The sequence below is a fragment of the Oncorhynchus keta genome, chromosome 19 (assembly GCF_023373465.1).
Source record: "Oncorhynchus keta strain PuntledgeMale-10-30-2019 chromosome 19, Oket_V2, whole genome shotgun sequence".
Lineage (NCBI taxonomy): Eukaryota > Metazoa > Chordata > Actinopteri > Salmoniformes > Salmonidae > Oncorhynchus > Oncorhynchus keta.
In genome coordinates this window covers 60556108-60581836 of record NC_068439.1, presented here as the reverse complement: position 1 = coordinate 60581836, position 25729 = coordinate 60556108, and the positions used below count along the sequence as shown (strand labels likewise).

The following is a 25729-nucleotide window of genomic DNA, read 5'->3' as shown; positions in this document are numbered from 1 at the left end:
AAGACTCCTTGGCAAGCTCCGCTGGTCTCCTTCAACCACTGCATGCCCCTCACCGTTCCTGGTTTCACATATCCCTGGACTTGGTCATGGGTCATCTTCTGTCTGATGGCAACACCGCCATCCTGATAGTAGTGGACCGGTTTTCCAAAGCCGCCCAGATCATTCACCAACCCAAGCTACCTTCTGCCAAAGAGACGGCCCAGCTCATGGTGCAGCACATCTTCCGGATCCATGGTCTCCCGGTGGGCATGGTCTCCCGACCTGCGTCCTCAGTTCTTGTCCCAGTTCTGGAAGGCGTTCTGCACGCTCATTGGGTCGTCTGCCAGCCTGTCCTCTGGGTTCCACCCTCAGTCCAACAGCCAGTCAGAGCGAGCAAATCAAGAATACGCCCGCAAAACCCTCCCCTGCTCTGCCACTGGGCTCTCACCTTTCGAGTGTTCCCTGGGTTATTAGCCCCCACTCTTCCTGGAGCAAGAGGAATAGGTCGGTATACCCTCGGCCCAGATGTTTGTCCGCCTCTGTCACCGTACCTGGAAGAGAGCCCGGATGGCTCTTCTCAAGACTACCTGCAGGTATTGACGACAAGCAGACCGTCACCGAAGCCCGGTAACGCCTCGGGCTGAGGTTATGGCTGTACATTTGAGACCTGTCCCCCCGGGTGGAGTCCCGCAAACCTTTCCCCGGAATTCGCTGAGTTCCAACGCCAGCACCCCGGTAAACCAGGTATGCACCCAGATAGGACACCAGGTGGCGCCCCTAGAGGGGATACTGTCACACCCTGATCTGTTTCACCTGTCTTTGTTCTTGTCTCCACCCCCCTCCAGGTGTCGCCCATCTTCCTCATTATCCCCAGTGTATTTATACCCGTGTTCTCTGTTTGTCTGTTGCCAGTTCGTTTTGTTTCATCAAGCATACCAACATTTTTTCCCATGCTCCTTTGTCTCTAATTCCTGTTTTCTAGCTTTCCCATTTTTTTCACCATTCTGTCTGCCTTGATCCTGAACCTGCCTGTCGTTCTGTACCTTGTCACATCACCCTGGATTACTGCTCTGGTCTACTGACCTCTGCCTGCCCTTGACCTGTCATTGCCGTCCCCCTGTTTTTGTAATGATCTTTTGTTACTTCAAAACTGTCTGCATCTGTGTCTTCTCCTGAGCCTTGACAGAGAGTAAAATCCGACTATGAATGAACACATTCCATACAGACAGATATGCTAAAACTTTTGGATGATATCTAATGAGACAGGACCTGTGGTGGGATTCAGAAGGTTCTTTGAGCGTTGACATCTGGATTCTCTTTCTACTGAGCCCTGACAGCTTTTTATTTCCACTACAGTGGGTGTCACAGGTAATAACAGGACTACAGAGCACTCTCATTATACGCTCAACAGGAGAGTCAAACATCACATCAACAATGCTGTTTGGTGCATACATGAATGAGAAAGCATGGTGAAAATACAGGCTTTGGCTCTCAGAGTGCCGTGGTTCAGAACAATAGGCCATGCAAGGTCAGCAGCTATCGTCTGTAAAAACTCCACACTCAAACCGCTTCTCCCTTTAGGGGACCAAGCAAATAAAAGGGCTCCAGGGTGATCAATGTTGATACTTTTCAAGAACCACAACAGTAATGCCTCTCCACCCTGTCATAACATTTGTGACTCGTTTCAGGAAACTTGCCGTATGTCATGTGTCACTACATCACAGGAGAGGCATTTAAACGTAAACTTTTTTAAAAATCAAAATGCTTTTTTTGGCAGAAATGCTTTCTGGAACATTTGCACTTTCATGTGCCCCAATAACAAATTTGTATGCCATCTGTAAATATCAATAAAATTGTTAAATGATGAGCCTAGTTGGTTTAGACGTGGAAAAAGACAGGAACCTTCCCGCTAACCACGATTGGCTGAGATAATAGATGGGTTGGACATGCCAAGAGATGAGTTTGGATTGGTCTGCATGCTTCTGTCTATAACATGAGCTGTTCAGTATGTGTAGATAATCTTTTATAACGCTGCTGTTTTGAAAGATATCACTTAGTAGAACTGAAAAAGTGTTGCTCTCCACTTTCTGGAGGACCGAGTTTTGAAATCAGTGTAATGCCCCGTGGATTAGAGTATGATAGCTAAGGAGATGAAGAAATCTCTGGCGTTTGATTGCAAATATGCAGAGTTGAAAAGAGAACACACAGAAGGCTGTTGTATAAAACACCTGTCTCCAGATTACATTTTCAAACTAAGGGCAACCATGGCATCTGTGACAGAGAGGGGGAAGTGTCCGTCCATGAATACGGGTAAGATAGTCTAGCTAGCTACATTTTCAGATATTATACGTTTCTAATTTTGTCACAAAGTCGTTTTAATTTCAAGTTAAAGTTTACTGTTAGCTAGCTAGCTAACGTTAGCTGTCTGTCTCGCTAGCTAACATTAGGTGTAGTAATTGCTAGTTGTAGCCTATTGTTAGCTAGCTAGTTAACATTGATCCTGGTTGGTTAGCTACCTGCAGATTCATGCAGGGTAGTAACGTTATGAGTTGGGATTAAGGTTAATTAATTATCTAGCAACATGTAAAAAAAAATGTTTAAAAGGACTCCACTATGCAAGTAACCATTTCGCTACACCTTCTGTATCCTGTGCAGGTGACAAATAAACTTTGATTTTATTTGATATAGTATGTGTTTACCAGAGACGGTAATATGAACAACATGACCTGCACCAAAGTATAATTAGGATATAATGTTAGGCCAACAAGACAGTCTCTGAGTTCTTAAAATTCTATGGTAGAATGCCCTGCTTTTATTTTGTCACACTCACAACCGTAAGCTATTTTCTGTAATTGACTCACCATTAACTTGTAAATAATTATCTTGTTGTAAGTCTATTTTCTTGTAATAATGAAGACAAATGACAAGTGACGACGTTGTCAGCTATATGATATGGTCATTATTTGATCTTGCTAGCAAGCTAACTTAACATTAGAAACATCCAAACATTGTTTAGAAAGTTGATTTTAGTTGCATATTTTGCTAGATTGACACATACTAAATGTATTTTTAAACGGGTGGGTTTGTTAGTGATAAAATACACTAGTTATGCTATTTTGGATCACAAGGCTGTAATGCAGCCTGTAGGTTTTTGTGTTTATACTTTTTCATAACGACAATGACAAGTTTGATGTTGGACGACAATAAAATGTTGTCACTGCGACAACCAGCTTTTAGTCTTGAAATCTTTGGCTGTTTAGTACAGGGCCTCACATGTGAATCCTTAAAGAGATGGGTGGGGCTTAAGAGGGTGTGAACGATGCTGAATGGGTGTGGACAAAGAAGAGCTCTCTGGTAGGTGTACCAAAACATACCAGGCTCATTTTCTCAAAAGTAAGGTTACAAGTTTATCAACTTTTAAAGCAGAATTACCTTCCCATTGTACCTCAACTGTAGTGTATGATATACTATTTTCTAGCTCTGAGTCTCTACTTTTATCAAATGTAAAAAACAAATGTCAAATTTTGCTACAGAAAACCGAATCGACCCTGTCGGTCACATTTGGTCTAAAAAGCCATTTATAGTTCCTGATGTGGGGGTTTGGGAACTCCTTTTTCCTCCACCATGGACAGATCTGCTGAGGAAGATGGAACAGACTGAGAAGGATAGAGGATGGAGGGAGGATGGAACATAAAGGGAGGATGGAGGAAAGAGGGAAGGTTGGAGGGAGGGAGGATGAAAGGAGAGAGGATGAAGCGAGGGAGGACAGAGGGAGGATGGGGGGAGGGAGGAGGGGGAGAATAAAGAATAAAGGAGAATAAACAACCCCATGCATAAGCAGTAAGCATCAGTGCTGAGCTGGCTGCAGAGCCTGTGTTCTCTTCTCACCCAGGCTATTTTAGCCTCCCCAGAGGCAGCATTTTACACTCACTCTGTCAAGTGTGAAGTCTAGGACAACACACACACACACACACACACACACACACACACACACACACACACACACACACACACACACACACACACACACACACACACACACACACACACACACACACACACACACACACACACACACACACACACACACACACACACACACACACACACACACACACACACACACACACACACACACACACACACACACACACACACACACACACACACACACACACACACACACACACGCACAAAACTGCATTAAGACCTTCACATATTGAGGCTATTTGAGGAATCTAGGAAAAAGTGTCTCTAGTCAATGGAGTAACACGTAAAACAGAATTTATGAAAAATTCTGAATGTAAAAAAGTGACAGTGAAGTGAACATCTTGGTGCATAAGTCTTCCATTGTTTACATGAAGACCATTTGACCTAATTGAAAGCTAAGCCCTTCCTTCCTGCTGGATGTTGTGCAGCAAACAGGCTGGAGAATAAGGAGTGCTTGTGGAAATGTTGTGGTCTGGCAAAGGCTTTAATCCCTTCAGACATAGAAACACGCAAAGGAAAGAGGCAGGAGCCAGTCTCTGACTGCCATTGACTCATTACACACACACAGGCATGCACGCACACACAGACGCACAGACACACAAACACATTTATAATAACAGAACATAATTATAATAACTTGTGTACTGCAAATTGAACACAATTAAGTCCAAAAAGATTACATTCCTTGATTACTTCACACGATAACATACTGTGCATTCGGAAAGTTATCAGACCCCTGGACGTTTTCCACATTTTGTTATTCGAAAATGGATTAAATAGGTTCTTCCCTCAGCAATCTACACACAATATCCCATAATAACAAAACAAAAACAGATTTTTATACATCTTTGCAAAATAAAAAATAAAATTATTCAGACCATTTACTCAGCACTTTGTTGAAGCACCTATGGCAGTGATTACAGCCTCGAGTACAGCCTTCTTGAGTATGATGCTACAAGCTTGGCAAAACTGTATTTGGGGAGTTTTTCCCATTCTTCTCTGCAGATCTTCTCAAACTCTGTCAGGTTGGATGGGGAACGCCGCTGCACAGCTATTTTCAGGTGTTTCCAGAGATGTTCGATTGGGTTCAAGTCCGGGCTCTAGCTGGGCCACTCCAGAACATTTAAAGACTTGTCACTCCTGCATTGTCTTGGCTGTATACTTAGGGTTGTTGTCCTGTTGGAAGGTGAACCTTCACCCCAGTCAAAGGTCCTGAGCGCTCTGGAGCATGTTTTCATCATGGGTCTCTCAGTACTTTGCTCCGTTCTTCATTCCCTCGTTCCTGACTAGTCTCCCAGTCTCTGCTGCTTAAAAACATCCTCACAGCATGTTGCTGCCATCACCATGATTCACCCTAGGGATGGTGCCAGGTTTCCTCCAGACGTGACACTTGGTATTCAGGCCAAATAGATCAATCTTGGTTTCATCAGACCAGAGAATCTTGTTTATTATGGTCTGAGAGTCTTTAGGTGCCTTTTGGCAAACTCCAAGCAGGATGTCATGTGCCTTTTACTGAGATGATGTGGCTTCCGTCTGGCCACTCTACCATAACGGTCTGATTTGTGAAATGCTGCAGAGATGGTTGTCCTTCTGGAAGATTCTCCCATCTCCACAGAGGAACTCTGGAGCTCTGTCAGAGTGACCATCGGATTCTTGGTCACCTCCCTGACCAAGGCCCTTCTCCCCTGATTGCTCAGTTTGGCCGGGCGGCCAGTTCTAGGAAGGGTCTTGGTGGTTCCAAACTTCTTCCATGTAAGAATGATGGAGGTCACTGTGTTCTTTGGGACTTTCAATGCTGCAGAATTCTTTTGGTACCCTTCCCCAGATCTGTGCTCGACACAATCCTGTCTCGGAGCTTTACGGACAATTCCTTCGACCTCATGTCTTGGTTTCTGTTCTGACATGCACTGTCAACTGTGGGGCGTTATATAGACTGTTGTGTGCCTTTCCAAATCATGTCAAATCAATTGAATTTACCACAGATGTACTCCAGTCAAGTTGTAGAAACATCTCAAGGATGATCAATGTGGGGCGGCAGGGTAGCCTAGTGGTTAGAGCGTTGGACTATAACCCGAAAGGTTGCAAGTTCACAATCCCCGAGCTGACAAGGTACACATCTGTCATTCTGCCCCTGAACAGGCAGTTAACCCACTGTTCCTAGGCCGTCATTGAAAATAAGAATTTGTTCTTAACTGACTTGCCTAGTTAAATACAATAAAAAATGTAAGACAGTATGCACGGAGTCTCATAGCAAATGGTCTGAATACTTGTGTAAATGATGTATTTCTGTTTGAAATTTTTTATACAATTGCAAAAGGTCTAAAAACCTGTTTCCACTTTGTCATTGTGGGGTATTTTGTGTAGAATTTAAAAAAAAAATACATTTTAGAATAAAGCTGTAATGTAACAAACTTGAAAAAGTCAAGGGGTCTGAATACTTTCCGAATGCACTGTATGTCTTTTTTCTTATTTGTGGGAATACAATATATTTTTTCTGATTCCCTGTTTTGGGCCGTGGGTTGCCTTTTGCCGACAGCTGCTGTAGGGTTTTACAGGCTCCATCCGCTCTATCTTTCTTTGTTTTAGTGGCTTTATCCCTCAGTAAACAGACATGTCCTGCAGAGGTTAACATGGTACGAAACAGCCAATGGGGGGATAATGAGAGAGGGGAATGGGGTGTCATTTTATGTGTTTGAGAGCAATAAGCCAAATCATGTTTCTGGGTTCAAACCTAGTCCAGAATGCCCTATTATACCTGCATGACTGTCCTTATGATTGCATTGTTAGGTTAGGAAACTCTGTCACCACCGATATATCCACAAGAATTGAGAATTTCAATAAGCATTTTTCTACGGCTGGCCATGCTTTCCACCTGGCTACCCCTACCCCGGTCAACAGCACTGTACCCCTCACAGCAACTTGCCCAAGCCTTCCCCATTTCTCCTTCTCCCAAATCCAGTCAGCTGATCTGAAGGAGCTGCAAAATCTGGAACTCTTCAAATCAGCCGATCTAGACAATCTGGACCCTTTCTTTCTAAATGATCTGCAGAAATTGTTGCAACCCCTATTACTAGCCTGTTCAACCTCTCCTTTGTGTCGTCTGAGATTCCCACAGATTGGAAAGCAGCTGCGGTCATCCCCCTCTTCAAAGGGGGGGACACTCTTGACCCAAACTGCTACAGACCTATATCTGCCTTTTTAAGGTCTTCGAAAGCCAAGTCTACAAACAGATTACCGACCATTTCAAATCCCACCACACCTTCTCCGCTATGCAGTCTGGTTTCAGAGCTGGTCATGGGTGCACCTCAGCCACGCTCAAGGTCCTAAATGATATCTTAACCGCCATCGATAAGAAACAATACTGTGCAGCCGTATTCATTGACCTGGCCAAGGCTTTCGACTCTGTCAATCACCACATCCTCATCGGTAGAGTCGATAGCCTTGGTTTCTCAAATGATTGCCTCGCCTGGTTCACCAACTACTTCTCTGATAGAGTTCAATGTGTCAAATCGGAGGGCCTGTTGTCCAGGCCTCTGTCAGTCTCTATGGGGGTGCCACAGGGTTAAATTCTTGGCCCGATTCTCTTCTCTGTATACATCAGTGATGTCACTCTTGCTGCTGGTGAGTCTCTGATCTACCTCTACGCAGAGACGACACCATTCTGTATACTTCTGGCCCTTCTTTGGACACTGTGTTAACAACTCTCCAGACGAGCTTCAATGCCATACATCTCTCCTTCCGTGGCCTCCAACTGCTCTTAAATGCAAGTAAAACCAAATGCACGCCCTTCAACCGATCGCTGCCTGCACCTGCCCGCCCGTCCAGCATCACTACTCTGGACGGTTTTACTACAAATACCTAGGTGTCTGGTTAGACTGTAAACTCTCCTTCCAGACTCACATCAAACATCTCCAATCCAACGTTAAATCTAGAATTGGCTTCCTATTTCGCAACAAAGAATCCTTCACTCATGCTGCCAAACATACCCTCATAAAACTGACCATCCTACCGATCCTCGACTTCGGCGATGTCATTTGCAAAATAGCCTCCAATACCCTACTCAATAAATTGGATGCAGTCTTTCACAGTGCCATCCGTTTTGTCTACCAAATCCCCACATGCTACCCACCACTGTGACCTGTACACTCTCGTTGGCTGGCCCTCGCTTCATACTCGTCGCCAAACTCACTGGCTCCAGGTCATCTACAAGACCCTGCTAGGTAAAGTCCCCCCTTATCTCAGCTCGCTGGTCACCATAGCAGCACCCACCTGTAGCACACGCACCAGCAGGTTCTCTCTGGTCACCCCCAAAACCAATTCTTCCTTTGGCCGCCTCTCCTTCCAGTTCTCTGTTGCCATTGACTGGAACGAAGTACAATAATCTCTGAAACTGGAAACACATCTCCCTCACTAGCTTTAAGCACCAGCTGTCAGGGCAGCTCACAGATTACTGCATCTGTACATAGCCCATCTATAATTTAGCCAAAACAACTACCTCTTTCCCTACTGTATTTATTTATTTTGCTCCTTTGCACCCCATTATTTTTATTTCTACTTTGCACATTCTTCCACTGCAAATCTACCATTCCAGTGTTTTACTTGCTATATTGTATTTACTTCACCACCATGGCCTTTTTTTTAACCTCTACCTCCCTTATCTCACCTCATTTGCTCACATCGTATATAGACTTATTTTTCTACTGTATTATTGACTGTATGTTTGTTTTACTCCATGTGTAACTCTGTGTCGTTGTATCTGTCGAACTGCTTTGCTTTATCTTGGCTAGGTCACAATTGTAAATGAGAACTTGTTCTCAACTTGCCTACCTGGTTAAATAAAGGTGAAATTAAAAATTAAAAATATAAAAATTGAACGACCTGTCGCTGCCTATACCCTTATGTTTACATTAGATACCCTGTCACTGCATATACCCTTATGTTTACATTATATACCCTGTCCCTGCCTCTACCCTTATGTTCACATTATATACCCTGTCCCTGCCATGTTTACATTAGATGCCCAGGCACTGCCTCTACCCTTATGTTTACATAATATACCCTGTCTCTGCCTCTACCCTTATGTTTACATTATATAACCTGTCCCTGCCTCTACCCTTATCTTTACATTATATACCCTGTCCCTGCCTCTACCCTTATGTTTACTTTATATACCCTGTCCCTGCCTCTACCCTTATGTTTACATTTGATACCCTGTCCCTGTCTCTACCCTTATGTTACGTTAGATACCCTGTCACTGCCTATAACCTTATGTTACGTTAGATACCCTGTCCCTGCCTATAACCTTATGTTACGTTAGATACCCTGTCCCTGCCTATAACCTTATGTTACGTTAGATACCCTGTCCCTGCCTATAACCTTATGTTACGTTAGATACCCTGTCCCTGCCTATAACCTTATGTTACGTTAGATACCCTGTCCCTGCCTATAACCTTATGTTACGTTAGATACCCTGTCCCTGCCTATAACCTTATGTTACATTAGATACCCTGTGTAACGGTTCTCTTGTGGTGAAGGAGAGTCGGACCAAAATGCAGCGTGTAGATTGCAATCCATAATTTAATAAACAAACGTAACACGAATCTAAATACAAACACTACAAAAAACAATAAACGTAACGAATAATATATAATAATATATGCCATTTAGCAGACGCTTTTATCCAAAGCGACTTACAGTCATGTGTGCATACATTCTACGTATGGGTGGTCCCGGGGATCGAACCCACTACCCTGGCGTTACAAGCGCCATGCTCTACCAACTGAGCTACAGAAGGTCTCGAAAACCGAAAACGAAAACCGAAACCGAAACAGCCTATACTTGTGTACACTAACACATAGACAGGAACAAGAACACTAAGGACAATCACCGACGAAACACTCAAAGAATATGGCTGCCTAAATATGGTTCCCAATCAGAGACAATGATAAACACCTGCCTCTGATTGAGAACCGCTTCAGACAGCCATAGACCTAACTAGAACACCCCACTAAGCTACAATCCCAATACATACACACCACATACAAGAACCCATGCCACACCCTGGCCTGACCAAATAAATGAAGATAAACACAAAATACTCCGACCAGGGCGTGACAGAACCCCCCCCCTAAGGTGCGGACTCCCGAACGCACCTCAAAACACTAGGGAGGGTCCGGGTGGGCGTCTGTCCATGGTGGCAGCTCCGGCGCGGGACGTGGACCCCCACTCACTCAATGTCTTAGTCCCCTCTCCTCGCGTCCTTGGATAGTCCACCCTCGCCGCCAACCATGGCCTAGTAGTCCTCACCCAGAACCCCACTGGACTGAGGAGCAGATCGGGACTGAGGGACAGCTCAGGACTGAGGCAGCTCGGGACTGAGGGGAAGCTCGGGAGTGAGAGGAAGCTCGGGAGTGAGAGGAAGCTCGGGAGTGAGAGGAAGCTCGGGAGTGAGAGGAAGCTCGGGAGTGAGAGGAAGCTCAGGAGTGAGAGGAAGCTCGGGAGTGAGAGGAAGCTCGGGCGTGAGAGGAAGCTCGGGCGTGAGAGGAAGCTCAGAAGTGAGAGGAAGCTCATGAGTGAGAGGAAGCTCAGGCAGGTTGATGGATCTACCAGATCCTGGCTGGCTGGTGGTTTCGGCAGATCCTGGCTGACTGGCAGATCCCGGCTGACTGACAGATCCCGGCTGACTGACAGATCCCGGCTGACTGGCAGATCCTGGCTGACTGGCAGATCCTGACTGGCAGATTCTGGCTTATCGGATCTGGCAGATCCTGACTGGCTGAAGAGTCTGGCGGATCCTGGCAGGCTGGCGGATCCAGGCCGACTGGTAGTTCTGGTAGATCCCGGCTGACTGGCGGATCTGGAAGAGTCTGGTTGACTGGCGGATCTGGAAGAGTCTGGTTGACTTGCAGATCCCGGCTGACTGGCGGATCTGGAAGAGTCTGGTTGACTGGCGGATCTGGAAGAGTCTGGTTGACTGGCGGATCTGGAAGAGTCTGGTTGACTGGCAGATCTGGAAGAGTCTGGTTGACTAGCAGATCTGGAAGAGTCTGGTTGACTAGCAGATCTGGAAGAGTCTGGTTGACTAGCAGATCTGGAAGAGTCTGGTTCACTGGCAGATCTGGAAGAGTCTGGCTGACTGGCGGATCTGGAAGAGTCTGGCAGACTGGCAGATCTGGAAGAGTCTGGCTGACTGGCGGATCTGGAAGAGTCTGGCAGACTGGCAGATCTGGAAGAGTCTGGCTGACTGGCGGATCTGGAAGAGCCTGGCAGACTGGCAGATCTGGAAGAGTCTGGTTGACTGGCGGATCTGGAAGAGTCTGGTTGACTGGCAGATCTGGAAGAGTCTGGCTGACTGGCGGATCTGGAAGAGTCTGGCAGACTGGCAGATCTAGAAGAGTCTGGCTGACTGGCAGCTCTGGCTGCTTCATGCAGACTGGCAGCTCTGGCTGCTTCATGCAGACTGACAGCTCTGGCTGCTTGATGCAGGCTGGCATCTCTGGCTGCGCTGAACAGGCAGGAGACTCCAGCAGCGCAGTAGAGGAGAAAGGCTCCGACAGCGCTGGAGAAGCGAGGCGCACTGTAGGCCTGATGCGTGGTGCTGGTACTGGTGGTAGTAGACCGAGGACACGCACAGGAAGCCTGGTGCAGGGAGCTGCTACCGGAGGGCTGGGGTGTGGAGGTGGTACTGGATAGACCGGACCGTGCAGGCGCACTGGAGCTCTTGAGCACCGAGCCTGCCCAACCTTACCTGGCTCGATGCCCACTCTAGCCCGGCCGACACGAGGAGCTGGAATATACCGCACCGGGCTATGCACCCGCACTGGGGACACCGTGCGCACCACTACATAACACGGTGCCTGCCCGGTCTCTCTAGCCCCCCGGTAAGCACAGGGAGTTTGCACAGGTCTCCTACCTGGCGTAGCCCTACTCCCTGTGAGCCCCCAAGAAACGTTTGCTGCTGACTCTCTGGCTTCCTTGCCAACCTTGTTCCCTCATATCGCCGGCTCCTCTCTCCGGCTGCCTCTGCTTTCCTCGCTGCCTCCACCTGTTCCCATGGAAGGCGATCCCTTCCCGCCAGGATCTCCTCCCATGTGTAGCAACCCTTGCCATCCAATATATCATCCCATGTCCAATCCTCATTGCGCCACTGTTGCTGCCTTTGTTGCTTCTCCTGTGGCTCCTGCCTGTTGACACGCTGCTTGGTCCGTTTGTGGTGGGTGATACTTCGACCAGGGCGTGACACCCTGTCACTGCCTATAACCTTATGTTACGTTAGATACCCTGTCACTTCCTATAACCTTGTGACGTTAGATACCCTGTCACTGCCTATAACCTTATGTTACGTTAGATACGCTGTCACTGCCTATAACCTTGTGACGTTAGATACCCTGTCACTGCCTATAACCTTATGTTACGTTAGATACCCTGTCACTGCCTATAACCTTGTGACATTAGATACCCTGTCACTGCCTATAACCTTATGTTACGTTAGATACCCTGTCCTTGCCTATAACCTTATGTTACGTTAGATACCCTGTCCCTGCCTATAACCTTATGTTACGTTAGATACCCTGTCCCTGCCTATAACCTTATGTTACGTTAGATACCCTGTCCCTGCCTATAACCTTATGTTACGTTAGATACCCTGTCCCTGCCTATAACCTTATGTTATGTTAGATACCCTGTCCCTGCCTATAACCTTATGTTACGTTAGATACCCTGTCCCTGCCTATAACCTTATGTTACGTTAGATACCCTGTCCCTGCCTATAACCTTATGTTACGTTAGATACCCTGTCCCTGCCTATAACCTTATGTTACGTTAGATACCCTGTCACTGCCTATTTGTTCCTCCATTTCCAAAGAGCACAAAGCAAGAACGGGGGACATACAGTACAGAACTACTGTATATAAATAGCAACAACATTTAAACAGCTCCTATCTGTAGACATGTAAAAATAAGTCAAACTGCTGCCAGAATGTTAAACCAACAGCCTGTGAGAAATACCCCTCTCCTCTCCTCTCCTCTCCTCTCCTCTCCTCTCCTCTCCCAGGACCACAGCAGGACTCCCGTGAGTATTTGAAAACACTCCACTTGCAGACGGTGGGCCGGATGTAGCTAGCTAGCTGTAGCATGCAGAAGGCAGGCAGAAGCTGGAGTCATCCCAGTAGTCACACAGGAGCTCGGCTATTTTAGGAGGTCCTCCGTCTGAAGCAGCCCGCGGCTTCTTTGTTAATAGATTTGTTTACGAGTAAACACAGCCCCCTCGCATTGGCTCCCCCAGTACACAGTGTGTGGTGTGTTTGAGTGTGTTGCGTGCAGAAAGTGTGTGTTAGTTTCTCTGTATGGCGAGTGTATGTGTGTGTGTGTGTGTGTGTGTGTGTGTGTGTGTGTGTGTGTGTGTGTGTGTGTGTGTGTGTGTGTGTGTGTGTGTGTGTGTGTGTGTGTGTGTGTGTGTGTGTGTGTGTGTGTCTGTGTGTGTCTGAGTGTGTTTGTGTGTGTTTAACAGATAAATGTGTGTGTGTGTGTGTGAGGTTATTGTATGGTTAACATCAGGGGGGCTGAGTATGTGTGCAGTATGTGGGTGTGTATGTGGGTGTGTGCCTCTCTACTCTATGTGTGTGTAGCTCCATGGCTGTGCTGGAGCCCTGTGTTGGCCAGCCTTCAGTGGCAGTGGTCGGGTCCAGGCTGTGGGCATGCTGACATACCTGATGTAGAGGGACAGCCATGGGCTACCAGACACAGGCTAGCCCTGTTCCACAGAAATACAGCCTGATACACGACAGCTATCACATTCATCATCACTGTGGGAACCCCACATATAGGCCACGTAGAGATACTGAAGGGGAATGCATGTTATGGCATAACACCGGAGAGCCGTGGTGCGTGTGGAAAGACCACTAACATACATTTCTGTGTCCATGGACTTGTAGGGCTGAGTAGTACATTGTGTGTGTGAGATAGAGAGCGAGAGATAGAAAGAGAGAGAGAGAGAGGGGAGAGAAAGAGAGCATGCGTTAGAACAGGTGGGAGATAAGGATATAGAAAAGCAAGCGAGCACAGACATGGTGAGCCATTCCACAGACGGTGAACAAATGGTATCATGCTGTAGTTAATATGAATACAAGCCGAGAACAACCCGACAGAGGTCCACAGTTATGAGCCAGTGTCTTATTTCAGAGGTGCTGCTTTTCTTAGAAGTTTTAGTATTTTATTAGGATCCAGAACAGGGTATCAGGAAAGGTCAGGAACAATGAGAATTGGCATCTTCTTGGAAAGGAGTGGCTTTTGACCCACTGTGCTCCTGCTGAGAGAAGCTGTGCGTGTGTGTGTGTGTGTGTGTGTGTGTGTGTGTGTGTGTGTGTGTGTGTGTGTGTGTGTGTGTGTGTGTGTGTGTGTGTGTGTGTGTGTGTGTGTGTGTGTGTGTGTGTGTGTGTGTGTGTGTGTGTGTGTGTGTGTGTGTGTGTGTGTGTGTGTGTGTGAGAGAGAGAGTGTGATATTAGCGGTGTGCTTTCTATGCACAGCATTATGGTGTTTGTATGTGTGTGTGTGTGTGTGTTTGTGTAAACTCCAGTGTATACAGTAGCACTGATTGAGGGAACAGTGATGAAGGTCATTTCAGTGCCGAGGAGAAACAGATCGGTGCTAATTAGCACTCTGACTGAGAGCCCAGCATCTGTGTCTCAGCAAGCCGCAGGACACACACACACACACACACACACACACACACACACACACACACACACACACACACACACACACACACACACACACACACACACACACACACACACACACACACACACACACACACACACACACACACACACACACACACACACACACACGCGCGCCCCCACGCATGCACGCGCACACTGGCACACTCACACACACGCACACACACACACACGTGGACACACACACACGCACGACCACACTGGCACGCGCAGACGCACACACACGCACACACTGGATCAGCCTACGTGTCACCAAGATATGCCTCTGCTCTGATGGATGCAAATCTAGACTTCTGCTGGCCATACAAACATCTCAGTTACCATCACTAATTTCCATTGAAATCAAAAGGCGTAAGGAGCAAGAGAGTGCCTTTCCCACAACTTATTTTTCAGCATATCCACTCTCAGATCTATATTAAACCTCAGCAGCAATATCACATAGTGTTGATCATCCACGGCCCAAAGCTTGCTATGATAAGGATCAATAGAGGATATCTGCTCTGGTGAAGAGCAGAACATTTAAAAGTAGTTCTGTTAAAATGAGTATATCCAGTATATCCAATGATTATAGATAGTTCTATACAGCAATCATCAGACAGTCACGAATCTAGTCTTTCCTAAAAACAGCCCACCTCTGCGTGTGTGTGTGTCTGTGTGTGTTTGTGTCTATCTGTGTGTGTGTGTGTGTGTGTGTGTGTGTGTGTGTGTGTGTTTATGGCATAGCTCGCCTGTCTTCTGACCTTTTGTCTAGATCAGGGAAGGGCAACTTTGAAATCATCATGAGGATGCGTACTCACATCCATACCACGACACACACACACACAGAGAGAGAGAGCATGCGTTAGAACAGGTGGGAGATAAGGACATAGAAAAGCAAGTGAACACAGACATGGTGAGCCATGCCGCAGACAATGAACAAGTGGTATCATGCTGTAGTCAATCTAAATACAAGCCGAGAACAACCCAACAGAGGTCCACAGTTATGAGCCCGTGTCTTGTTTTAGAGCTGCTGCTTTCCTTAGAAGAATTCATATTTTATTAGGATCCTCAGCAGAACAGGTTATCAGGAAAGGTCAGGAACAATGAGAATTGGCATCTTCTTGGAAAGGAGTGGCTTTTGACCCACTGTGCTCCCGCTGAGAGAAGTTGTGAATATATATGTGTGTGTGTGCGTGTGCGTGTGTGTGTGTGTGTGTGTGTGTGTGTGTGTGTGTGTGTGTGTGTGTGTGTGTGTGTGTGTGTGTGTGTGTGTGTGTGTGTGTGTGTGTGTGTGTGTGTGTGTGTGTGTGACAGAGAGAGAGTGTGATGTGTGATATCAGTGGTGTGCTTTTTGCGAGCAACATATTTGAACGGGCCCTCTCTCGACTGCGGAGAGCCATATGGGCGTAGAGAACATGTTGCAGTTTTAAAGCAAGTTTTCTGACATTCTACACATTTGCCATGGGGCAGAGAGAAGATTTCGCAATTATATAACTCATTTCATGCAATTTGACACATTTTGCCATGGGGTGGAGAGAAAAAGGTTCTGTTTTTAACATAAATATCTGAGTGGGTGCCCCCCGGTCGGTAATTCAACCATGATTACAATACGTTTAGAAAGCTATATGTTAGCTGATATGGGCTAATTGAGTGACTGACAGAACAACAGAAAAACTGTATTCTACTAGTCTAACTCTCAACAATAAATTGAGACTACGATTTTGATTCGCGGGCCGACAAAAGGGAGTGGGTCACCTATTCATTGTATAGGATCTCTGCTGTCTACACTGTGAGTTTACTGGGCTTGGTGGGCTGTGGACTGGATCTGATTCACACCAGTCAATCCACAGTGGAAGGAAACCAAACTCACTGCCCTCTTATCCTGGTTCCAGATCTGTCTGGATGGGCTTTAGCGAACTGTCTAACTGTCTGACCATGACTCTGATATAGGTCTAGCCTAGCGCATTAGAACAATATTCTAGAGGCTCCTTTTTGGGTTCATGAAATGCTCAACCTACACACAGTAAAGGCACTAATGTGGTTCAAAGTACAGTATATTAATGACCTCTGTGTTTGTATCTCCGACAAACCCAACAGTGAAAGCCTGGAGCAGTCAGGTACCTTCAAGTAGTATTTTTAAGAGTCTGCTTACTTCACCACTGACTAATGAGCCATACATCACTGTGTGCTTCAGGAAACCCCTTAGAGACAGGCCTGCAGGGTGTCACGGGCAGACACTCACTCTGCTAATTACTGAAAAGAGAGACTGTACTTTAACTTGACCTAGTTGACTTCATCATTAATGCTGGCAGAAACTACTGTCTGAAGAGAGATCTCAGTCAAGGAGTGAAAAACATTTTGGCCATTTAGCTAATCCTGAACACTGAGCCAGATAGTGTTGTAAAGTGATTAATGATAAGTCTCTCATTATTTCTTAATTAATCCAGCTTTTTTGTCACTGCATCCCAACTCTGTAGGCTATTTTACCTGAAGGCAATAAGATGTTACTAGAATGCTAACTCGCAGAACATTCAGAGGTTGATTTGAAGCATCAGGAGTCTTAGTTGGATATGAATCTAATCTTTGGTGTGATGAGGATCATTTAAAGAGGCAACGAAACAATTACTTGTTATTATGGGATGATTCTGTAATCTGACAGGTTTTATGTGTGATTTTTACAGCCCTCCCTAAAACTAACAATCACTTTACTGTATAACCTCTGACAAGACAATTTCTGAAACTTTCTTGAAAATGTCAAGTTTATCCAAATAGCAAATACTGTATACTGTATGTCTGGTTACTGCTGATTTACAGTGCATTCGGAAAGCGTTCAGACCCCTTGACTTTTTCCACATTTTGTTACTTTACAGCCTTATTCTAAAATTGATTAAATAATTGTATTTCCTCATCAATCTACACACAATAACCCACAATGACAAGGCAAATCAGGTTTATACATTTTTGAAAATGTATAAAACAGAAAAAAACAGAAATACCTTATTTACATAAGTATTCAGACCCTTTGCTATGAGACTCGAAATTGAGTTCAGGTGCATCCTGTTTCCATTGATCATCCTTGAGATGTTTCTACAACTTGATTGTAGTCGACCTTTGGTAAATTCAATTGATTGGACATGATTTGGAAAGGCACACACCTGTCTATATAAGGTCCCACAGTTGACAATGCATGTCAGAGCAAAAACCAAGCCATGAGGTCGAAGGAATTGTCCGTAGAGCTCCGAGAAAGGATTGTGTTGAGGCACAGATCTGGGGAAGGGTTCCAAAAAATGTCTGCAGCATTGAAGGTCCCCAAGAACACTTTGTATTTGATCAATCTTGGCCTCAATCATTCTTAAAAGTTTGGAACCGCCAAGACTCTTCATAGAGCTGGCCGCCCTGCCAAACTGAGCAATCGGGGAGATGGGCCTTGGTCAGGGAGGTGACCAAGAACCAGATGGTCACTCTGACAGAGCTCCAGAGTTCCTCTGTGGAGATGGGAGAATCTTCCAGAAGGACAACCATCTCTGCAGCACTCCACCAATCAGGCCTTTATGGTAGAGTGGCCAGACGGAAGCCACTCCTCAGTGAAAGGCACATGACATCCTGCTTGGAGTTTGCCAAAAGGCACCTAAAGACTCTCAGACCATGAAAAACAAGATTCTCTGGTCTGATGAAACCAAGATTGAACTCTTTGACCTGAATGCCAAGTGTCAAGTCTGGAGGAAACCTGACACCATCCCTAGGGTGAAGCATGGTGCTGTCATCATCATGCTGTGGGGATGTTTTTCAGCGGCAGGGACTAGGAGACTAGTCAGGATCGAGGCAAAGATGAACGGAGCAAAGTACAGAGAGATCCTTGATGAAAACCTTCTTCAGCGCGCTCAGGACCTCAGACTGGGGTGAAGGTTTACCTTCCAACAGGACAACGACCCAAAGCACACAACGAAGACAACACAGGAGTGGCTTCTGGACAAGTCTAGGAATGAGTGAATCCTTGAGTGGCCCAGCCAGAGCCCGGACTTGAACCCGATCTAACATCTCTGGAGAGACCTGAAAATAGCTGTGTAGCAATGCTCCCCATCCAACCTGACAGAGCTTGAGAGAATCTACAGAAAATAATGGGAGAAACTCCCCAAATACATGTGTGCCAAGCTTGTAGTGTCATACCCAAGAAGACTCGAGGCTGTAATCGCTGCCAAAGGTTCTTCAACAAAGTACTGAGTAAAGGTGAAAACCTGCTCGAGAGCTCTCAGGACCTCAGACTGGGGTGAAGGTTCACCTTCCAACTGGACAACGACCCGAAGCAAACAACCAACACAAAGCAGGAGACCTGAAAATAGCTGTGCAGCCACGCTCCCCATCCAACCTGACAGAGCTTGAGGTGTGCCAAGTTTGTAGCGTCATACCCAAGAAGACTCAAGGCTGTAATAGATGCCAAAGGTGCTTCAACAAAGTACCGAGTAAAGGGTCTGAATATTTTTGTGATATTTCTGTTTTTTTTTTGTAATAAACCTGGAACATTTTCAAAAAATCTGTTTTTGCTTCGTCATTCGTGCTTCGTCATTATGGGTTATTGTGTGTAGATTGATGAGGAAAAAAGGGTCTGTAATGAGGCTGTAATGTAACAAAATGGAAAAAGTCAAGGGTCTGAATACTTTCCGATTGCACTTTATATGCCCTTTTAATGTCACATTCAGATTTGCGTTTTGATCTACAGCTGAGGCCAAGAGTTATTTTAGCATTTCAATTATTTATCTATTTAAACTCCTTCTGAAAAATACATAGTGTTATAACTTATAACACTGTTTCAGACTCCCATCTACTGTGTCTGGTATCCCATGTAAACCAAAGCCAGTGGAGTGGACACTACGAGACAGACTCTGATCTGGACCGCGGGTGAGTTATGACTGGAGATACAGCACAGGGTGTCATATGTGTTCAGATCCAGGGTTAGAGGGAGTGGAAGGAACAGGCAGGAACAGGCAGGTGGCTTTAGACGTAGGGGGTATTTTCAGGTCAGACTGGCTCTGTAGGTAGAAAGCTGGGATCGGGAATCTGTCACTCACTTTTAGGGAGGAGGTGAGACGTTACAGCCTAGCAAGACATGACATATTAACATCTCAGTCACCTGATTACTCTCTAAAATGAAAAGATCAAAAAGAGATGTCCTGTACGGAGCCTCTTAGCACATGCAGTACAGCACATCTACTGTACAACACAGCCGTCTGTAGTTGGGTAAGGGGCGTCTTTGGAGTGGGAGCACAGAATCAGTTAAGTGAGTTTGAGATTGAGTGCCAGAGGCGTTCAACATGAGCTGAATGTCATTTCACGGCTATAAGTGAGGAGCGTCAGATGCTGCCAAGGGGAGCAGAGAGAAAGCGAGGGGGGAATGCAGGGGGAGGGAGAGGAGAGGAACATCAGATGCTGCCTAGGAGAGCAGAGAGGAAGCGAGGGGGGAATGCAGGGGGAGGGAGAGGAGAGGAACATCAGATGCTGCCTAGGAGAGCAGAGAGGAAGCGAGGGGGGAATGCAGGGGGAGGGAGAGGAGAGGAACGTCAGATGCTGCCAAGGGGAGCAGACAGGAAGCGAGGGGGGAATGCAGGGGGAGGGAGAGGAGAGGAACGTCAGATGCTGCCAAGGGGAGCAGAGAGAAAGCGAGGGGGGAATGCAGGGGGAGGGAGAGGAGAGGAACATCAGATGCTGCCTAGGAGAGCAGAGAGGAAGCGAGGGGGGAATGCAGGGGGAGGGAGAGGAGAGGAACGTCAGATGCTGCCAAGGGGAGCAGACAGGAAGCGAGGGGGGAATGCAGGGGGAGGGAGAGGAGAGGAACGTCAGATGCTGCCAAGGGGAGCAGAGAGGAAGCGAGGGGGGAATGCAGGGGGAGGGAGAGGAGAGGAACGTCAGATGCTGCCAAGGGGAGCAGAGAGGAAGCGAGGGGGGAATGCAGGGGGAGGGAGAGGAGAGGAGCGTCAGATGCTGCCAAGGGGAGCAGAGAGGAAGCGAGGGGGGAATGCAGGGGGAGGGAGAGGAGAGGAACGTCAGATGCTGCCAAGGGGAGCAGAGAGGAAGCGAGGGGGGAATGCAGGGGGAGGGAGAGGAGAGGAACGTTGAGGGTAACCGCAGTCTGAGTGCAGTTTAATTATGAGGCATGTGGTAGTGATCTGGAGAGTGCCCAGGTGTATTGTGGGAGGACAGGCTGTCACCGATCTGTTGCCGCCCTCACGTCGCATTGGCGACATGGGCACAGTTCAGAAAGCATGCATGAAAACACACGCACACGCACATGCACACGCACACACACACACACAGTTGTATAATCACACAGGTAAGGACTGCAAATGACAACAGCAGGAATCACAGCTTCCTTTGCTCTTCACACAAATCAGAAGAACAAAGAATCCTACCTTTTCGTAACCACATTAAGGAACTGATACAGATGCTACAGATGCCAGAAAGGTGGACAGGATACAGCAGGAGATGACAAGAGATGTGGGACTGTAGGACTCTGACAGTGTCACTGCATCAAATATCGTTATCAGGAAACAACTGGTGATATATTTAGTTCTAGGTGCTGAGATTAGGAAACAACAAATGCATGTGTGCAGATATAGGTTATAGTCATTTATCCATTTCAAAAACCTACACCATGACAGGATTATTTTTTTTTTTAAAACATTAAATGTCAAAAAGAGAAAGCCTCTGATGTCACATTTTAAAATAGTCATACTTTATTTCATAAACAATTATTTAAATTCATCTTAGGTTGACACATACACAGCAAACATACAAAATGCTCTTAAATAAGAAAACAACAATATGGGCATTCCTGTCTTGTCCTTGAGTAAAGGTTAATGCAAAACTTCTGCGCAAAGATGCATGATTACGAACTATGCGGCAAACCGACAGCATTGAATTCTCTGAAAGACAATCAAATGAAACAGCATTGCCAAACGCTCTGAAGTCCATAGCTGTTTTCAGACACCGTTTCATTATTGGCAGCATCTGTTAGCTAATGGTAATGACAGAGGGGGTAGTTCGAACATTAACAGTGTCGTTCAGTTGATATATTAGTCATCTTACAGTGGAGGCTGATATGCCATTCACTTATATTTGCTGAAAAGTATTTTGGACAAAGTGTGAAGGGAAACAATTCATTTTAAATGACTATGAATAATTTAAGTGAATGAATAAGTACCACATTCGGTCCATTATGGAAACAGTGATACCTTTGCTCATTTGGGTAGACTATAGAGTATTGAAACACAACCAAACATTGCAATTATTTGGCAAGAAAATGATATAGGCCTACACTACTGTGCAAAGAATTACTGCTTTTCTAGTTCTAAAAAACAAGCTTTAATTTCTCTACCAAATAACAACACTACAACCACAGAGAATCACACAATATTCCATTTGTATATGATTCTTCGTAGATCATATTTCCATTAGAAATGATTTTGTTAAGAATACACAAAATGCACACATCACAAAAGCCATTCACATACAGGTATGTAATGTATATAAACACACAGGCCATGTATTGTATTGCAGCAGGTAAAAATGCAACATTCGCGGACCCGGTTTCCTTGTCGCTGAACAGAAGGTTCACCATGTCTCACCATGTACAGGATGTGTCATCTTCCCTTCCCACCAGTGAAGAAGAAGCTACTATCGGTGAGACTCTAAGGGCAGATGGGTGAAGAAGAAGACCTGTTGGTCCCGATGACAAACACGAATGTGCTGTGCTGTGAATGTGCTGTGCCTGAGACAAACTGTGCAAACACTACTGTGTAACCTACTACGGTAGTGGTGATGCTACTGTACTTCTCCAGGACAGGACAGGCTGTAAGTACAGACATTAGCCGGGCAGTGACGGACAAAAGTAGATATGGTGGTCACTGTGACTCATAAAGGACTTTTGACCTATAGAGAACTGTAAACAGTAATGTCCCTTTACATACATTGAGGAGACAATGGGGACTGGAGCTGAAATTTTTCCCTTCCCTTCACCGACTGTCCTTCTGACGAAACAGAAAAGTTGTGACCCAAAGTGCTATTTATTTGCTGCAAAGTTTGTTTTTGTGCTAGCTAGTTTGAATTCCAGAAAACAGTCTCTGATATCCGGAGGATGGCTCAAATACTGAGAGTTCTGCTGTTATGAGGTTACCAAGGAGTAGACCATACTGGAAGACAAGAGAGGAGGAAAAAAAATCAACAAATCAATGACTGAGACAACGGTACATGATTGGACCAAACGGTAAAAACAAAAAACAATAACTATCAACAGTACCAAAAATGATACCATTTAAAACTGATCCACTGGAATTAATAAGCATTCAAGAAAGGAGCATTCAAGTGTATGTTAAAAGTGTTTCAGAAACAACTGATTAATCCATGTGTGGTAAAGTAGTGTGTTCAGTCTTTTTTATGACCCATGTCTGGGTGCCTGCCAGATTCACTGATATTTGTTTGTGTTTCTTCATTTGAAGTTGCAATTAAAAGAGCCCTTTAATGTTCTGCATATAGCTTTCTCAACTACAAAGGATAAACATTTTGCCTATTCAAAACACGAGCAAATAAATAAGCAAGAAATTGATGTGAGGCCGCTGCAGTTTTGCTTGATTAAGCTTGTCGATAAACCAAATTGAAATGTTTCATATTAATTTGGAGAACTGGGCTCGAACTAAGAGGTATGTCTATGTCTTAGCGGGGACAACACTGCTCATGAAATATACGATTTGATGGTTTAATAAAGTAAGGACAGTCCTAGAGTTTTGTTCTTTACAAACTATTAGTCATGTTAACCTAATAACATTTTGTGAGCTGCTCAGACAAGCCTAGATTTCCCAGATGCCAATACTTAACATTTGTTCTTAGCCTTAGGTAAATAAACATCTTCTAAAATAATTCAGCTTCCTAGCTAACTGTACCATAATAGCTTATTTACTGCTTTAACTAATCATGATCACTTAGCTTCTCCCAAATTGAGAAATGTGCATTCATTCTGGTGTCCTCTGGCCAGTGAGACACTAATCCCTGCTGCTGTGGTGAAGCCTGAGTTCACCTGTCTGTCTGGGTTATCAATATCCATGTTTCCTAATATAATGGACACACAATACATATGGTGGCCTGGAGGTGTCATACGCAGGGGACCCAGAGGCAGTTTAGACAGATCATGCCCTCCATCATGCCCAGGCTCCATCACCCCTCAGAGCTGTAGCTAGATTAATTAGTAGCCTGTATCTACAAATTGTAGCTCATCACATGATCACTGGGCCTATTCTACCGTACAAACATTTCCATTATTACTCAGCTGTTAGGTGAAAAAAGACTGGTTTAATCACCTGGTCACTTGATGAAGACCAAGTCTGGTCTTCAACACTGCACCAAACAGTAAGACAATAAGCTGAACAACAGCTGAGGAGATGTGTAGAACAGACACTCTCTAGCTACTGGATCTCCCACTTACTGGTACTGTAAAAAACACTTCAGGCCCTGTACTTGGAATATACATTCACTTTGACACTGCATTAACATAACATTATATCATTACATCACATTACGGCATACGATGTGAATGACATCACATTTCGTCTTTCGACTGCTATTCATGGTAGACAGAGATGCTACATATGTCCTTGCTGTCAGCTTGTTATCTCTCTGTCATGGAGGTTGTTTCAATTCACCCAGTAGCTTGGCTTCCACAGGCAAATATAACATATTCCTCACTGAGGGCTTGTCATAAACATTTATATGGAGCTCTGCTTGCTTATCAGAGCCACGTAGTAATTTCCTGTTCCATTATATTTAAACGGCTTTTGGGCTAATGAACCGAAGCAAACCTGGCCATTGTAATTGGGAGGATTAGGCCTCCAGAGTCAATCTTTGATTTCCCATCAATCTGTGAGTGGGAGAGCATTATTCAGCTGATGCTCAATAGCTTCAATAGTGTGTGTGCGCGTGTGTACGGTGTGTGTGTGTGTGTGTGTGTGTGTGTGTGTGTGTGTGTGTGTGTGTGTGTGTGTGTGTGTGTGTGTGTGTGTGTGTGTGTGTGTGTGTGTGTGTGTGTGTGTGTGTGTGTGTGTGTGTGTGTGTGTGTGTGTGTGTGTGTGTGTGTAAGTGTGTGCGTGCAAGGAAGGGTTAGAGATCATGCCAAAGACAAGTGGAGAAGTGGGTGAGAACAAGTTAGTAGTGGTACTTATTAGACAAAGAGGGAAGCATTCATATACAGTTACTTTACATAACATCCATAGCAGGGGTTAAACATCAGGAGAAAATGCACATCTCATCAAGGTTAAACAATGGAGGTCAGTTGTTATATTGGACTCCATATTGGACTACACCAGAGTGACCACCTCCACTGTAACAAACACCAGTAGGTCAGGGGGGACTGAAGTAATGGAGGTCAGAGGTTAGGGGTTAAAGGTTATCTCCCTGAGGAGGCCCATTCTCCAGAAAAGGCTGTGTCCATTAGTGTTACAGTATTGCTGAGTGAGGAGAAACAGAGAATGAGAGGGAGAAAGGAGGGGAGAGAGAGAGAAAGAGAGAGAGGGAAAGATTCACAGGGTGGTATGGTGGTGTATGCAGGGGGCAGGGCACTGTGAGGCAGTGAGGGGGTCAGTATCACGAGGTGACAAACCCACTGAAGAGACTCACTACTAGGGGAAGGTCCGGTCCAGTACACGCTACAGGCGAGAGGAGGAGAGTCACATTCAACACTTCTGATTGGTCAATTGAAAAAAACCCTGTGCTTCTGGTGAGAGGTCACGAGTACTCCAGGGACTGTGGGGTCCATTCCATTTCAACTTAGTCAATGAAATTAATGGTTTTATGAAAACGTTTTATGAAAGCGTTTTAGTTCGGGAATTGAAAATTACCCAATCACTACCTGAATTGGCTAAACCGAAATGGAATTGACCCTGGTCAAATCAAATCAAATCAATGTTTATTGGTTGCGTACACAGATTTGCAGATGTTATCGCAGGTGCAGCGAAATACTTTTGCTTCTAGCTCCAACAGTGCAGTAATAATACCTAGCAATACAA

The 25729-nt window shown here is 45.5% G+C and overlaps 1 protein-coding gene across 2 annotated transcripts in view; it reads right to left on the bottom strand.

Annotated features, from left to right (window-relative positions):
• Positions 1 to 21389: 21389 nt before the first annotated feature.
• LOC118398606 (protein cornichon homolog 3-like) overlaps positions 21390 to 25729 on the bottom strand; it is a 49356-nt gene continuing 45016 nt past the window's right edge. The window contains exons 6-7 of one of the 2 annotated variants that reach the window (XM_052470949.1): positions 25341 to 25369; positions 21390 to 22867 (exon numbers count right to left, since the gene is read on the bottom strand). In XM_052470949.1, coding sequence (XP_052326909.1) covers positions 22848 to 22867; positions 25341 to 25369 — 49 coding nt within the window. In that variant the 3' untranslated portion in view covers positions 21390 to 22847. The remainder of the gene's footprint in view (positions 22868 to 25340; positions 25370 to 25729) is intronic. The other variant, XM_035794117.1, reaches the window with a different exon arrangement.